Source organism: Artibeus jamaicensis, unplaced genomic scaffold, assembly GCF_021234435.1.
Source record: "Artibeus jamaicensis isolate MK-2021 breed Jamaican fruit bat unplaced genomic scaffold, CSHL_Jam_final scaffold_474, whole genome shotgun sequence".
In the NCBI taxonomy this organism is placed as follows: Eukaryota; Metazoa; Chordata; class Mammalia; order Chiroptera; family Phyllostomidae; genus Artibeus; species Artibeus jamaicensis.
Window position 1 is genome coordinate 1,563,475 of NW_026522046.1, and position 17,734 is coordinate 1,581,208.

The 17,734-nt window shown below is 38.6% G+C and overlaps 1 protein-coding gene across 2 annotated transcripts in view; it reads right to left on the minus strand.

The window, feature by feature from the left end:
- Positions 1-1,862: 1,862 nt before the first annotated feature.
- The window catches only part of TP63 (tumor protein p63), a 222,155-nt gene continuing 206,283 nt past the window's right edge, over positions 1,863-17,734 (minus strand). For both annotated transcript variants that reach the window (XM_037131775.2, XM_037131776.2), the window contains 4 exons: positions 11,635-11,792; positions 9,304-9,448; positions 7,853-7,946; positions 1,863-4,997 (listed from right to left, as the gene is read on the minus strand). In XM_037131775.2, the coding sequence (XP_036987670.1) occupies positions 4,701-4,997; positions 7,853-7,946; positions 9,304-9,448; positions 11,635-11,792 (694 nt within the window). In that variant the 3' untranslated portion in view covers positions 1,863-4,700. The remainder of the gene's footprint in view (positions 4,998-7,852; positions 7,947-9,303; positions 9,449-11,634; positions 11,793-17,734) is intronic.

Sequence of the window (17,734 nt, forward strand, 5' to 3'; positions counted from 1 at the left end):
TAAGCACATGAAAAAATGGTCCACATTTGTCATGAGGGAAATGCAAATTACAGTGGGATAGCACCACACACCTATTAGAACAGCCAAAACCTGGAACACTGGCCTCACCAAGGCTGGTAAGGATGTGGAGCAACAGGAAGTCTCATTCATTGCTGGGGATGAAAAATGGTACAGCCAGTTGGATGGGAATTTGTCAGTTTCTTACAAAACTAAACATATTCTTACCATTCAATCCAGCAATCATGCTCCTGGGCATTTACCCCAAAGAGTCAAATAGTTGTCCACAAAAGCAACAACAAACAAACAAAACCCTGCACACAGATGTTTACAGCAACTTTATTTATTCACAATTGCCTAAATTTAGAAGCAACCAAGATGTCCTTCAGTAGGTGAATAGACAAACTGGTACATCAAGACAATAGGATATTATTCAGCACTAAAAAGAAATGAGCTACTAAGCCTTGAATAAAACTTACATAAATACTACTAGGAGAAAGAAGTCCCTCTCAAAATACTACAGTCTGTATGATTCTAGATATATGATGGTCATATTCAGGAACAGGCAAAACTATGGCGATGGTACAGAGATCACCAGACGTTAATAGTGGTTGCCAGGAGTTTGGGGGAGAAAGAGTTGAATAGGACTTTTCTGGCATTGAAACCATTTGCATGTCACTATAATGGTGGATATATGGCATAAATATTTGTCCAAACCCAGAGAATGCCCAACACCAAGAGGAGTGAATTGTAATGTAAACTGTGGACTTTGGGTAATAAAGATGTGTCAATGCAGGTTTCTCAACTTTAACAAGTGTGCTACTCTCTTGCAGTTGTTGATAATGAGTGAGGCCAGGCACATGTGGAGTCAGGGGCTACATGGGAAATATCCACATTATTCCCTCAATTTTGCTATGAAACTAAAAAAAATATTTCTGGACTTTAAAGGGCAGCTAACAGAATAAAAGTCACAAAGTACCAATCCATACAAATGGTTAGAACTACTCAAAAGTAAATAAATAAGTAACTACAGTTGAATCTAAGGTGCCTTAAAATATACTGAGGATTAACCACTTTCATTGCTTTTTATGTTTGTTTTATTTTTACTTTTTTTACAATAACATTGTATCAACCATTTTGAGGGGATTCATCACTTACGTTTCAACGAATGAGAATTGTAATCTTTTGTCACCCCTTATTCAACCTGAACCTGCCTTGCCTATATGAATGTATATGTTCATAATATGATGCTATTTATAAAAAGGAAAACATAGCTTTAAATAGTGTATATTATATACAATGTTATTCTGTAGAGTTATCTATAAATCTAAGGTATTAAATTGACATCTGATGTTAGCTTGTACAAGAATGAGCTTTTTCATTTCTTGAATACAATAATTAAACCATTTGATAGCAGATATTTTATTGACTGAATCAATGCATATAATTGAAAGATGATGTTTAACACTGAATTTACAGGGGAATATGTGTAGAACCCACCACCTGCAATGCAGTTCCCACACACAACTGGGAAATCTGTGCCCTTGCCCTGCAGTGCTGAGCTGGTCCTCAGGTCATTGCTGAGCACCATGGGAAAGCCCCTCTCTCAGACATAAGAAGTATCTCATCTCTGCTCCAAAGCACATTCATTCTGACCTCAGAGTATTAAATCTGTGAGTACCAAATGAGAATATCTTTCTGATCTTTTCTGTTTCACAGGTTGGCTAAAATGACAAAATAATGATTATATTGTTCTGGGATAAGAAGCATCGATATTGGAACCTCTTTAATGTTTTCTCATGAAAATTCTCTTCATCAATGACTAAACATAAGGTGGTTAAAGACACACACACACACTATCAACACCATTTCTCAATGCATTTTTATTTATTTTTAAATTTTATTGCATGTCTTGGTAAACATAAGTGACTTATAGATTTGCCTCTGGCTCACTAATGGCCCATAATATGAAATACCAAAAATCAAGCAAATGAAGCTTTAAAAAAAAGGTATCACATATATAAGAAATTATTTTTTCAAAAACATTAATAAGGTACATAAAACATTTAACATTTACTAATATTTATACAATTATAAAAATAAAAAAAACAGAACCCTTAACATTCAACATCCCACATACAGCATTTTAGGGGAATATCAACAGATAAATGTTAATGGATTTAACAAAGAAAGTTCTGTTCTCCATTTGTGTCTTTAACCACCTCCAAACACAATCCTATCCATTCTTCAGCTAACTGCATTGAGCTGAGGCCACAAGAACTTCATTAAGCACACTCCTACTCATCTGCCCTCAATATTCTATCACCCCATTCTCCTAGCTATTCATATACTCAAAGCGTTTCCACCAGGAGGTGAGGCCAGTAGTTGCACCTGGGCTCAGCTAATGCCAAACCCATGAGATACAGTACACGGATTTCTGAGTCCCTAGTGCCATCGAAACAGTGCTCAAATAGGTCCAAAGAAGCCCTTAAATTTATTCAAACACTCAGGACAATAGAGGAAGCCATTTGTCCTCTTAGCTTTGCTAAGGCACAGCTTTCACTCTTCCCCTCAATAAGTTTTCAAAGCTGCCTGCTTGTTCCACAAGTTAACAGTGCTTATTACCACTGAAGCACAATGAAACTTTGAAATCCAGGACTCACTCTCTTTAACATACAAAATAAAAATAATAAAAAACAACAACTTTCCCTCCCCCCATCTTACAGTTATGACATTTTCTTTAATTTGACCCCTTAGTTTTACTAACTGGTGTTTCAATGAAAATATAAAAACAATAATAATAATAATAATATAATAATAATAATAAAATGTTTCAACTGTGGTTCTGAAAAACCCACTAACCCCAAAAGAAAAAAAATAACAAACACAAAATATGCAATTTCACACTCAAAACATATATACACTTTCAGATGACACTCATACATCATATTTTAGAGCCACATTAGCCCTTTTGCACTTTAAAATAAAAATGGAAGCTTATGGGCAATGAGAGCCCTTTACTAAAAAATAGAAGAAGGTTTTAGAGCTCACTAGCATATATACAAAGTGTTTGTTTTACAGTGTGAAAAAAGTATTTGCTACAAAATATGCTTCTGAAATTTTTAGTGGAATATTGTCATGTTTTTTAAACTTTGAAGACAAGTCTTGGTTTATGTGGTTCAAGCAACAGCTCCTCCCATGGAAGGCTTATCCTCGGGACTGTGGGGACATTTTTATGTCTATGCACAGTCCAGAAGAGAGCAAATGGGGAAGTGGGTTTTCACAGTTACTTTCCAACAAAGTGAAACCCTCATTGATCAAAAAAGAAAAGTGACATAGTGATCTGATACCACAGAAGGAAAATAATCTCATAATTTTATGTTTTCCAAATCACTACTCCTGTTTTCAACCTTGAAGAGAGAAAGATAAAGAAGCCTCTACATGCAGAACTTTATAAAATAGGAGAGCCTTTACAAGAAACATTTATGAAATAATATTATCTCTATTTCAAGAGGTCTTCCAATTTCAATTCATGGCTCACTGGGATCTCTTACTGTTTAGCAGAGCTTCATTATTTCCATATAATATCTGCTTTTCCTGGATATTCTTCTTAATCAGCATTATGACTTCACTGTAAGAACTAGGGAGATGGCATTTATCCCAATCAACTCAACCTTAATTCTATCCAGGGTAGCAAATGTGTAATTGAGTTAGCCAATCTAGGCATAAATTTCTGTTTTAAGGCTCCTATAATGGCCACAAATGTTTTCCCAGTAAATACTAAGAGATCACATGTCTGGTTTTAAACTTGAGGGAATTACTGATATATCCAAAAAATGATACCAGGTGTTTTTGAAATGGCTGCCTTGGTCCTTTTAAGTTTTAGTCATCACCCAAATTCCAAGCAAGAGAGGATATTTCCTCCCTGTGGTGTGTGATAATGTGAATATGAATTTTTTCTTGTAATTGGATTAAATAACTCCAGAGCAAATCACCATCACTAGTAGGGATATCAGTAACATAAAATATACCAACATAGGGAATCATGCACGTATGTATATGGTCTCACCTACATAATAAGTACTGATCAGTACAACTTGATCTCCCCAAAGGTCTGATATGGCATTCATTTAGCATCAAAAGGACTGAAGGACATATACACAACTGTCACTCACATGTGCCACAAGCTCTAAACAGGTATTACCATGCATGCGATAACTTGAGAGAAGGGGTATACATAAGCCATCCAAAACAAGTAAATTAAACAAAAAAGTTGATAAGTGCAACTTGATTTCTTTTCCTTTAAATTACATTTTAAACAATACTCAATGCCCCCCACTCAAAAATATATACTGTATATTTATATATTTAAATATATAGTCTTAGACTATAAGAGTGAAAATGCTTTATAAAAGTCAATGAGAGATCTCTGCAGCTTAAGAAGACACTAACTGCTTTTTTGCTCATTTCTACCTATCCATAGCAACTTTAGTCTTACAAGCAATAGACTTGAAGGCTTAAAGCCAGAATCAGAATCAGACTTCAGGTTGATTATCAGATAACTGTAGCCTCTTACTTCTCATTTCCTTAATATACCAGACTGAGAAGAGGATTAGAGAGGGAATGCTTTGAAGGTCAAGCTGTAGGGCCTTGTAGGGGGTGGGCAGATGGCAAGAGTATGGAAAGAGATCACATAGCAGTGCTCACTCCCCCTCCTCCTTGATACGCTGTTGCTTGTTGCGACGAGCATCCATGTCAAAGTTGAAATCATTCCACTCATCCCTGGGTGGGAAGGAGATGGTCTGTCGGAGGGTAAAGCGCACAGCATCAATAACACGCTCACCCCGGGTCTCACTGGAGCCCACACTGACTGTCGAAGTACCACTTGGGGTCCGCAGAAGGTGGGGAGGGGAGGAGAAGTCATGTAGCTGCCGGTGGTCCAGGATGCCTTTCCAGATAGCGTGTCGGAATTGCTCAGGGATTTTTAGACTTGCCAAATCCTGTGCAGTAGGAAAGGGAGTTAGGGAGAATTAGGGCTGAGAGACTGACATTTAGTCTATACCATTTTGTCATTCCCCAGTGCTTTGGTTTAACTGACCTGAATTTATTGATCCCTAAATTAGAAAACAAAGTAACTCTTCAATAACCTCTGGCACTACATGCAACTAAGCCCAAGGGTACAGCCTTGAGATGCCACCTCTGCCTGCAGATAGCACTTCACTCATTCTTTACTGGGTCAGTTCTCTCATTAGTAAAACAGGGACAACAGTTAGATCAGAGGGAAAAAAAATCCCAGAACAAAAACATAAGGTAAAAGAGTACCTTCTCACTATTACTACCACTCAAATGAGGTGATGAGAAGAAAAGATTTCTGTTAGTTATTAAATATTTTCTACATGCCAGCCTCTGTACTAATTATTGTACATTCATAATCTCACTTAATGCTCAGATTAGTGGTAGATATTATTGCACTTATTTTTAGGTAGGAAAGCTGAAGATCAGAAAAATTCACAAGTGTAAATTTGCACAAGTGAATGGACTGGGGACTCAGCACAGCCTCTGCACCTAAAACTACCCTAATGGCCACAGTTTCATAGTGCTCGGATAAATCAGGGCATCAAAATGCAGAGTATGTGCCCATGTTCTATGGATGGGGGTAGATGGCATTATGAACATGGTTGAGCTTAATTAATGGTCATAGCATCTCTTACATTTATCTACAGTAGCTTTTCATTAGCTTGTTTTAGTGATGGCATATTTATTTTATTTTATTTTTCCTTTTTTTTATGGAACAGCATGGTGGGTAGAAAGAACATTTTTCTTGGAGCAAGAAGACCTTGACACAAAGGTTCTGCTCGCACTGACTGGCTCTAGACCTTCATCAAGTCACTTATTTTTTACTGGCCTCATTGGCAAAATGGAATACAATTCCTTTTTAGGTCATTGTGAACTCATGTAAATGTGAATGTTAAAATATTTTGCAAATTTTAAAGCATATTATATAAATCTAAACCATTTGTATTATTACTGTCGTATTACTATGAACCCATCCTTGCATCTTAGAGGGGATACTTATAAAAACTCCCAAACTTAATGACATTCTTTTTCCAGGAAGGGGTGCCAAATAACTTAAACCAGTATTCAGAGACAAGCTGAAAAGAGGTGTCTATTTCCAGCAATGAGATGGAAGAAGTTGAGGTGAGGATGCAGAAATTAGATAGCTTCCCAGTCTTTCTTGATTTAGAAATGTGCAGTATGGGTACTCCAATTTCCTATTCTAGAAGAAGAATACATTATAGAGAAGGTGACTCATAAATAGAAAAGTGAGCATAGTTCTTTAGGCTTTGGAAACTCCAAATAAGTTCAAACCCTTTATAAACTGGGCTCCATTAATGCGCAGGACTCTCTAGATAGATTTTAACTTATAACTGACAGGTAAGAAAGCTGTGGTCCAGACACTGGCAGAAGACCTAGCCAACACAGCAGAGATGTACTTGTGGAGAACATCTTCAGATCCTAATAGCCATCTTGACACACTTCTCAGTGGGGACAAATGAGCAAGTAGAAGGTATAACTTAAAAAATACAGAAGAGACACATTCTCTGTTCCTTCATGTAGGGCTCTCAAACACAGGGTACCTCTGCTGTCTTCAATGGATAGGTGTCAATGTAAACTTATCTAAAACTTGTCAGAACTAACTCTGAAAGCTTTCTCTATAGTTTTCACCACCAGGGAGCAGCAGCCAGAGCTGATTTATGGGGTGAAGAGGGGTGGGCATAGGGGCAGCACAGCATATACATGTCACCACAGGGCTGGGGCATTCTCGTGCTGCAAGGGCATCTCTGGCATCGGTGCTCAAGGAGAGGGAAAAAAGTCTCAGCTACAGAAGCAGAAGCGAAGGCAGACAGGATCTTCCACCAGTCCAAAGGGACCTTCGGAAGCTGGTAGACAGGACAGTTAACCCCAAGAAGAGTAGCACAGAGGGCAGCCTGGGAGGAAATCAGATTAATAAAAGCCCCTGTGAGCAACAGTTCAAGAAGTGATGTAGGAAGCAAGAAATGTCCCCTTCCATCCAGCTTGCTCCAAAATACAAACCAAAGAATATAGAAGACAGATGAGCATGATTTTGAACCCAATTTGATTAACTGAGGCCCAAAGAGGCAAAGTGGTAAGCATAAGTTAGCATTGCTACTGAAAAGCAGAGATAGGATTTAAACCCATGACCAGTGGTCTTTTCCAGTGATTAAGGGCTGTCTGAGCCCTACTCTGATAGAACTGAAGATGAAGGAACATATGGTTCTCACTGGGAGGAACAGCTGATCCCCTTAAGGTCCAACTTCAAGGAAAGCCAGCAAAGGCCTGTTAACAGAGTTAAGGGCCAGAAGTTTACACCTTAGGGTTATAGTCCTGATTCTGTCATCAACTCATCATGGCAAATGCCTATATTTCTGTCTCCACGTTTTAAAGTGAGAAAAGTATCACGTGCTTACTGCTATCCCCCCTGGGATCTAATACCAATTAATGAGAACATCCCAAAAGTTCTCTGAATTTAGAGATTATAAATTTCCTGAAGGTGGGAACTAGATCTCCTCTTCCCACTCTGTACGTAGTATGCAAGCAATAATAACTGACTGATCAGACAAGCTGAGAAAGGTTGATTCGTAAGCATCTCATACGTGTACAAGCTGAGGTGTGGGAATCTTTCTAATATGGTTATGGATTCCATCCAAACTGAGAATTAGGAGTATGACAAAAACAAATTTTAAAGCCAGGGGGATTAAACTAGAAGGTGGATGTCACCAGAGGGAGGAAATGAAGAAATAAAACTCAAGAGAAAAGTCTAACAGTTACTTACATCCATGGAGTAATGCTCAATCTGATAGATGGTGGTCAGCCCCTGGGTGGTGAAATAATCCAGACATGATGAACAGCCCAACCTCGCTAAGAAACTGCAGCGGGAGGAGGGAAGAGGAAGGAGGAAACAGAAAAAGAAAGTTCACCCCAACTGCATTGGCGAGATAAAGGAAAACCCAACATTTTGCCCTGGGATGCCCTACAGAGGAGACTCAAGAGATAGATGAAAAGTATGTGGTCCTTGGCTTTGAGATTTGGGGATAATTAGTGACTCGAACATCAGGTCTAGAAAAATTAAAAACAACTGTAAGGATTGCTGCAGGGCAGCAATTTTCAAATGGTGACTGAATTCTAAGGGACTCGATATACATGCTTTAGGAGCCATAGCAGGGGTGCAGTGAAGGGAAGGAGTCCAGTGGTCAGGTTCTCAGACCTCTTGCCTCCTGGCTCTTCACTTTAAAAACAGCACCTCTACTTTGTTTCATATATGCGGGTTCTGAGAATGGTTCTGAGAATGGATCCTGTTCTTAGGATAAGTTCATGAAACTATAATAAATTATAGGCCACTCTGCCATGAAGTCATTAATGATTTTTGATTTTTTTGTCCTCAGAATACAGACTCCCTCTGTTTTTTGGTGCTGATCTCAGACTGATGATGCTACCACTGTCTGTCACAGAACCAGACACTGGGTGGGATAAGCTACCCATTTTACCATCCCTCTGACTGATGCTGCTAGTTTTATTGCACCAATCACATGGAGATCAACATACATTTTTCTAGCAGCCAAGTGAAAGAATCATTCTGCACATGAAGCAGGGGCAGATGATGTGCCCTAGGCATGAGATTTGGGCATATACTCTTGCCTCTGTGGGAAACAGATCTTTCAGGCTTAATGCACATCTCTCTTCTTGCTATCTGAACTTTGCCTCAAGTGTTCCCACTTCCCATATAGCAAAGCAGCAGAGGTCACCAGCTCCTTGAAAGTCACTGTCATTTTTACTAACATGAAACTTCTTTTATGGACATGCAACTTCAAATTAATAATCCCACGGTAGCTAAGAGCTATGAGGCCTAGAGAGCAGAAAAGGGAGCAAGATAGCAAGTTTACTGCCTTTTTGGGAACCCCAGCCCTGGGCACCAATTTGAAGGCCAAAACTGACAGTTTAAATATGTGAGGGAGGAAGTAGAGAGCAAGTGAAGCTGGGGGAACAGGCATGAAAAATTATATGCCTATAAAAGTATATTTTCACTTTTCCCCATGTTGATTACAGTGATGTTCCTTGATTATACACTGCTGATCACTCCACAGATCAGAGATAATAGTAGCTGAACTTCAACCACAGGGATGCGTTCTTTCTTTCCAACTGTGCTATTAACTTTGGACAGTGTCCACCCTCCACCACCCAGAGATGTTTAGGACAGGCCCCCAAGGGCACATGCTGTGGACTCACCTGACAAGGCTGCAATCTGTGGGGTACGGAGGTGGGGGAGTGCAGTGGGAGGTGGATGGCATGGAGAGTGGGGGAGGGAGGGCCTGCGTGGGGCTGAGTCCATTCATGTCTCCAGCCATTGGCATGTGCGTGCCCATCATAGGAACTGAACAGAAGCAGGAGGAACAGAGAGGGTTACTACCATCATCATGTACCGGCATCCCGGTGGTCCATTTTGCCTGGTTTAATGTACCTAATCTACCAGGCTTCCTTTCTAGTTTTATCTCTCACTACACCCCTTCATGTACCCTACATCTCATCAGTCAGAACAGTTACCAAACCAAAAACTGATAACACACTTCTTAACTTTTGTACCATCTCTTCCCACTTTTCTCTAGTTCTAAAGCTCTATCCAACTGCTCATTGCTCCCGATGTTAATATTTTCCTCATTGCTTCAGCCTTCATGGGTTGTATTTCTGCCTTCCTCATTAAATTAATCCCTTCAAACATGGAGATTAGACCTTGAACCTATCTCCAAAAATTCCCAAAGATCTTAGCACAGTGCCTGGAACAGAGCAGATGCTCAGTCAACTTATGTCAAGTGAACAAATGAACAAATCTGTAGATGAGGGAGTTATATTTATGTAGGAATAGGAGGATTTATTGCAGTATTTATAGATATGAGAGGAGAAATGAAATGAAAATTCTAGCTCTTTGTTTGGCCTATTTCAGGACTGTATTTGGGAACACCATCAACACACTGAATTTCTTTATTTTTTTTACTAAACCATAAACTGTGAGCTTTCACTTATAGAGAAGAAAAGCTTAATAATATTTATGAAACCAATTTTGTTCCCAGGTAAAAAATGTCAAAACAACATGTCTACAAAAAGATGAAATGTAATTTGTTTCTACTTTAGTGAGCAGTAGTGTGCCAAAGGGCAAAGACCTTTGCCACTGACTGGCCAGCTAAAGAGCACAGGACAGCTGTGTCTCACTGGTTCTCCTCTGACTTTCCTGATGATGACAAAGGAAAATTATGATGTACACATACGAAAAAGTAGACAAATCATGTTACACAAATGTGAAGGATCATTATCATTACTACTATTTGGTCATCCCAAGAAAAACTTGAGGACTCTAAGATCTCATAAGAAAGAAAATTAGGGAAAAAGTAAACTACTACTTTTTCTTTTATTGTCAAGGAGTCAGGTTTTGAGCCTTAGGTTTCATTTATCCCTACTGAGAGGGCAGTCTGGCTCTCAGTCTTTGTTGCTCTACCACATATGTCTCCAGCGCACCACAATCTGAACATGTGCCATCAGACCATAGGGAATCCCAATTCTACCCTGCCTCAACTCCTTTAAGGAAACCCAGTCTCTTCAAAGAAACACTGAAAATACAAAAGGCTTAGTAAAAATGCTGGAAGATTTCAAAAGAGTATTGAGGCACCATTTTATGAAGCGGGGGAGGGTTACAGGATGCATGTACAGTATTCAGACTCCTGCATCCCTGAGGATATTATACATCCTTCTGCATTTTTACCATCCTTTTTCTTTCTTTCAACTTTGGGTATCCACTTTGCTAGATTTAGTTCTAGTGGACAAAATAATTATATTTATAACAAAACTGTATACCAATCACCATCTACTTGGATGCCCAAATCTCACTTTGTTTCTTACAGTTATAGTTAAGAAACAAAGTTATAATTTATACTTAAGTTATAATTATTATGAGAAATCTGAGTGTAAACAAGTGAAAGGGAAACTCCGTTCCCTATGTCATTTCATTCACAATTGTGAACAGAATGGATTAGACAAGTGGAAGGTCAAGATTGCAGGGGCACAGAATCATAAAATGTTAAATTGCGCAGAGTAATGATTTTATGAATGAAAAGCTGAGCATTAGAGCAAAGAGGTGTGCTGTTCATAGTTACATAAGTGACATTGCAATAAAGACCAAACTGTAATATATTTTAGGTTTTAAGTCCACCACACCATGCTACTTCCCACATGTTGGATGTATTTGCCTTTGACTATCTCAAAGGATTTAGGAGGTGAGCCTTTACCTATGTTGATAGGAGCAGATTATTCTTTTCACAGAGATTCTTATCCCTACTAAAGAAACAGCCTTCTTCATCTCTACCAAAGTACTTTGTAAAGAACCACATACCTCAAAAGCAAGAAAATGTTTACTGTGAGAAATTCAAGCCACTCAACTTGGATCTGTTCTGTCCCACTGTGCCTCTCCCTTAGCTTAAGAGCAAGCCTTTCCCCCACCCCAGAGCAGAGTCTTCCTCTCACATTAGCCCTGGGGGTCCTTCAGCCACTGCTAAAGGGAGATGCTCTTACTGTTGGCTGCCATGCCGTCAGGAATGGTGGTGGGAGTGAGGGCGTTGCGCTGCTGAGGGTTGATGAGCTGGCTCACAGAAGGCAGCTTGTTCATGCTGTTCATTTTGTTCAGAGGTGGGGAGCTGTTACCGTATGAGGTCTGAGACTGCATCGAGGTCCTGGGAATAAAAAGGTCAAATGATGGCGAGCATGGGACACCGAAGCATGGGGACTGGTCATTCCCAACAAGTCACAGATTAAAACGAACCTTAAACTGTACAGCTGCAAAACGATTCCTCTAGAATCAACAAGAAGCTATCTGCACTCCCACCTGAGAACATTTTCTGACTTGGGGGGGGTCACAATGCTATCATCAAATCATATTTTCCCTAAATGTGTAGAGTACAAAGTTGAATATCTTTCTAAAGCTTCTCCTTTGTGAGAGGCAGAATAACTGCACTCTCCTCTTTCCTTTATCATTGTCTCTGCCCCTTTTCCCTTTCTTGCCTGTCAATTTAAACAAGCTTAAAAATCAGTGAGGGAAAAGAACTGAATGAAGATTCAAAGGCTTACAAAAGATGTGGAGATGCCAAGCTCAAATGGTAACTGAGGCATTTCATTTGTAGCTGCCTAGGCCATTTGGTATATCCAGAAAATAACTACAAAGCCAATCAATCAAACAGGGCCTTTGGACTCAGAGCCTGCTTTTATGCAGAGGCCTCAGCATGGAAAGGTGGCTTTGTCAGTTGAGGTGTTCATGGGCCACAGACTAACCATTTGGAATGCCAATAGCCGCTATATGCAGGAGAGCCCTGGAGTCCAAACAACTGTTTTGTTGACTTTCCACAAGTCTCTTGGGAGACGAGGGAAAAAAGTTTTCCATTCAGCATAACTTCAATTTGGAAATTTACTAGAATTGGTTTGTCACACTACGTATTATATTACATACGATATTCCAGACTCAAATGCCATTCCTGACTTCTTCTTTGAATATAGATAGAACTAATCTCCACTAGAGTCAGGACAGGATGTAAAGTCAGAAAATGAAAGTTTAAGTCTTCCTCCAGCATATACTAGGAAGCTATAAGTCCCTGTGCGAGCCATGAAATATCCCTGCATTTGTTTTCTCACAGGGAAACTGTATAAACTAAATACATATACACACTTGCTGTGGGAATACGATGCCAGAGGAAGGAAAACCAATGAGAGGTGGTTGCACCTTTGGGAAGCTCAGGGAGTAGTGGATACATGGGGATAATAATCCAACCTACCTTGTAGGGCTGCAGTGAAAACTGAAATAGGTAATATGAAAAACTTTATAGACTGTGTGGCATTAGCAGTGAATAATTACTGTGACCACAGAGTGAAGATTAGACTCTGAGCATGTTTCAAACCTTTGATGGGAGAAGCTCCCCTTTTAGACTTATCAACAAAATGTGTTTTTGTGTTTCTGTTTATCTCCTCACTGCTGCAGGGACACTTATATCAGAGAAAGAAATAATGTTTCTTTCCTTTTTATTTGCATGTATACATGTGTATGGATGTATATACACACACAACTATATATAAAATACAAATCTTGAAGGCTCCATAAATGAACCCAGTTTTCAAACAAACATGGTATAATAGTGTTTGAAAACATAATAAAAATGGTTCTAGTACATAAGTGTTACAGTTGTATACTCGGTCTGTGACGCTGCCACACTTGTTCTCCATGATTACACAAAACAGGGGTGGCCCTATTCCACAGCGAGGGGAATGCAAACAATGTGCTCTATACACATTTGCATAAATGTACATGACGGTTAATGCATGATTAACAGTTCAGCTGCGTATTAGCATCACTGCCTTTAAGGTAGGAAGGCACTGATTTTTCTTTTTAGTCCTTCTCAAGAATTCAAAGTTACAGATAGATCCATGTTGCACAAACAGATGTTTATATAAGCTTTCCCAATTGTAAGATATTTCAGGTTACTAAGCTCTCCTTTATCCATTTTCTAAAAGATTCTCACATCCCTGTGGAGGAGGACATAGTATGGTGGGGGAGGGATGGCAAAAATCATTATGCCTATTATAAAGATGGGTAAATATAAATCTCTAAGAAAAAATGTGCCCTAGTCACACATTGCCAAATGATGAGTAGAGAGGTCTCCTAGCTCCTACTTCCAGTGCTTTTTCCCCATTCTGTGGCACCTTCCCAGAAATAAGAGGGTGGTGTGCAACAGGTTACAAAATCAAGAAATGGGTGAAGTCACCCTGGCTGGCATGGCTCAGTGGATTCGCCCTGGCTGGCATGGGTTTTGTTCGCAGGTGCCAGCCTGCAAACCAAAGGGTCACTGGTTTGATTCCCAGTCAGAGCACATGCCTGGGTTGTGGCCCAGGTCCCCAGGACGGGGTGTGCAATAGGCAACCACACATTGATGTTTCTCTCCCACTCTTCCCCTCTTTCTGGAAATAAATAAATCAAATATTTAAAAAAAAGAAATGGGTGAAGTCATAAGAGAAATGTGGGAGATGAGACAGATCAGGTAGCAAGGGATATAGTAAAGTGGGCCTCCCAGCTATCATCAAATCTACTGCACAATGTGGGAGAGTCAGCCCAGCTGCATATATTTAAGAACATCTGTAAGTCCGTATCCAAGTGCAGGAAAGCACAAGCAAGGTGCCCAAGACATGTTTTGTTAGGTGCTTCTTCTTCCAGCTTTGCCTACCACAAATTACCTAGGAAGCCTGTTTTCCCAGACTCCGGAGGCAGGGTGGTCTGTGTGACCTCAAGAGAACTCTATCTGTCTCTCCCATTCCCCCAAATCAGTCAAATACACAACAGGAGCTGATGGAAGCCCTATTCGAACCATTAACATCCACCAATAGGAAAATAAAAATATAATAAAAGCTTTGCATTTTCCCAGGACCCTCAGTTATAGTAAATGCCTTCTTCAGAATCCTATTATGTCTTTTTCCCCTTTCCCTTTATACTCTGTATTTTTTACCATTTTATTAGTTCATTTATTATAAGCCACCTAAACTATTTTTGAGGAAAGTTGTTTAGAAACCACAGATGAGCAAAAAAGGAACATGAATTTTGGGGCCAACCAAAACATTTGGGGTAACCTTCTAGATCTGGCACAAATTGCCTGTGTTATGCAAGTGTCTTGAGTCTCTTTTCCTTAATCTGTACATCAGCCATTAGACACATTCTAGAAGAGTTGCTATGAAGATTAGATTACGTAAGAACCCCAGAAATTGTCATATAATCTGTAGGTGCTCAGGAAAAACATTGGTTACCTTTACTCTTCCTCTCAAGCCCCAAATGTTTAATGCTTTAGTGTTTGGTTAAGGGGATAAGAGGTATATGTTTAAGAATAGGAGGAAGTGGCAAGGATTCTTAATTGAACAAATAAAGAAATTAGGATGAGTGAATGAATGGGAATAAGAGAGTCTGAAAAGGTCAGAAATTTCTAATGCTTCTCCTTTAATGTAGAAGTGGGTATTAAAGCCACAGGGTGAAAGATCACCCTGTGAATGTTGTAGTTTATTCAACATTAAGTTTTCAATGTCTGAGATACAAATAATATTCTGATAACCACTATGTGCTGTAGAAAATTGAACATGGCTGAATAAATTTGAGGCCTTGAAAAACAACCTTTTTAAAAATATTTTTCCTTTACAAACATAATGCCACAGTCCTTGAGTAGACAATCCCAAAGACTGATGGTACATCTGAAGAAATGAATAAAATATTCAAGCACAACAGGACCTGTGCTATTATGGTTTTCATACCCCACTCCCACCACCACCAAATCAAAACAAAACAAAAAAGTAAGAGCATAGTTCTTCTTGAAAAATAACAAGGTATAAGCCTTGGGCTGTATTCTCCAGAGGCATACTAGATTCTCCTAGGGATCCAACACAAGAGCAATATAAAAAGGCATGTTTCATGCATTTCTACTTTTGCAGAGCGATCCTGGTAAAGTGAAGTCCCAGTTCTTAATTCTAACAACTTAGGCTTCTGTGTACATGGCTAAGATTAAATTCAGCATCTTAGAGCTACGAATGACATTTAGATCATCCAAGATTAGAAAGCACATTTTCTGATTTTAAGTTCAGTAACTATCTAGGTCACAGGTGGCAAACACAAGGCCCATGGGCCGAATCCAGCCCTCCACCTTGTTTTATCTGGCCTGGCACCTTGTTTCTACCTGGCAGCAGCGCCGAGCTCTCACTTAACTGTTAAGTTACATTTATACAGTCCTAAAGTTACATTCAGCCCTGTGAAGGCAACCACAAGGCTGATTGGACCTCAGTGAAAATGGGTTTGACACCCTTGATCTAGGTGGTAGAGAGTCAAAATTCTTGGGAAGACACAAATTCAGCTTCATCTTTACCACTTTGCTGGAGATGCCTAGAATTCCCTCAAAGGCTTTCTTCTTTTGCCTTAAATCTTCCATTGCCAATTAAAAAGCAACTCTTTAGTATAATTTTGTGATACCTCAGAGTAAACCTATTTCACCAAACCATTTCTGGAGTAGAAGTCTGAGAGGGGAAAGAGATTTGAGTAGAGCAAAACACCCCTGGTGTGAGGAAGGTCTTAAAAAGGGAAGATATAAACCATCAGAAAATGATTGTTTCTTTTCTACATTACACCCTCTATACAGCCCTGCTTATATGCTAGCTCACCAGCTGGGTAATTGTGCTTCTAAATACAAAGGGCAATGTTTTAATTTCTTGACAGATCAACTGTAATTATAAAATATTTTCCATCAGTTTACATTTACATAAAAGTCACTATAAATACACCAATATACTTACATAAAATAGAGTAAAGAAAAAAACTTCTGAAAAAAGCAAACATTAAAGAACTAAACATGCACATTAACCCTTTGGGGATTTATAAATCAAAATTACTAGATTAATTAAAACACTGCAAATGTAACACAATCACCTGATTTTACTAATATACTTTTTATCTCAAAGATGTTTTTCTTAAGTACGTTTAAGACATAAACCAATTATTTTTATTTAGAAAAACTGTTTTTGAAGCTTCTAACACACCTATTCAAAGATGGGAATATATCATTATTTATTTTTTAAAAAGCATTGGACAACAACCTCCACTAAAATTTCTGGATGGAAATTTTCTAATGCCTATGTCATAGAAGCATTTATTTAAAAAAACTTACCAAAATTATTAAATTTTTGTGTAGCTATTTTAATATTGAAGATGGAAGGAAATAATCAGCATTTTTAGCATATTATGCTTTATTATTTCAAGAAAGGTAAAAATGCAACTGAAATGCAAAAAAAATAAAAAAAAGATTTGTGCAGTGTATGGAGAAGGTGCTGTGACAGATCAAACTTGTCAAAAGTATAACAATGAGAACAATCAATGTTATACCACATGGGAGAGAGCCAACATACTCCATGTATCCCAATCAATAAACTTATTGGTGAAAATCAAAAATGTGTTTTTCATTTTACAGGAAAAGCTAAATGGACTTTTTGGCCAATCCAACAGTATAGTGCATGTTTCCTTATGATAAAATTAAATACACAGCACTAAAGTATATTTTCAAGTTAGTGTACTCATTGCAGTTTATTTTTAGGGCTGATGATCTTGATACATAAAATCTTAAATAAAAGCAGGAAATAATGACAGGGTGCATAACAAAACCAAAGTAACTCTTCTATTATTCTTTTTCTTTAGAGTTACATATGGTAGTATATGTACTTGAAGCACTACATGGAAATATTCTAATATTTAAAGAATTTTAAAAAGGCAAGAGAGACAGAAAAGAAAAACTGCAGAATAAACCAAGATGCAAAAGTTTATTGAAAATTAAATTTACACATCCATAAAGCAACAGCCTCAATAACAAGAAATAATTTTTGTGGTGACACAGAGTCAAGAGCTGGTGACCTGGTGTGGAGAGATGAGGCAAAAAGGAGATCCTTAAACTCTTTAAGTCTTTACATTATTTTAAAACATGTTTTTAAAATGGAAAGAAATAGGTTCTCTAAGCTCTTCGAACAGAAAAAAGAAAGATAAAAAGAAGGGAGGGAGGGAGGGAGGGAGGGAGGAAGGGAGGAAGGAAGGAAGGAAGGAAGGAAGGAAGGAAGGAAG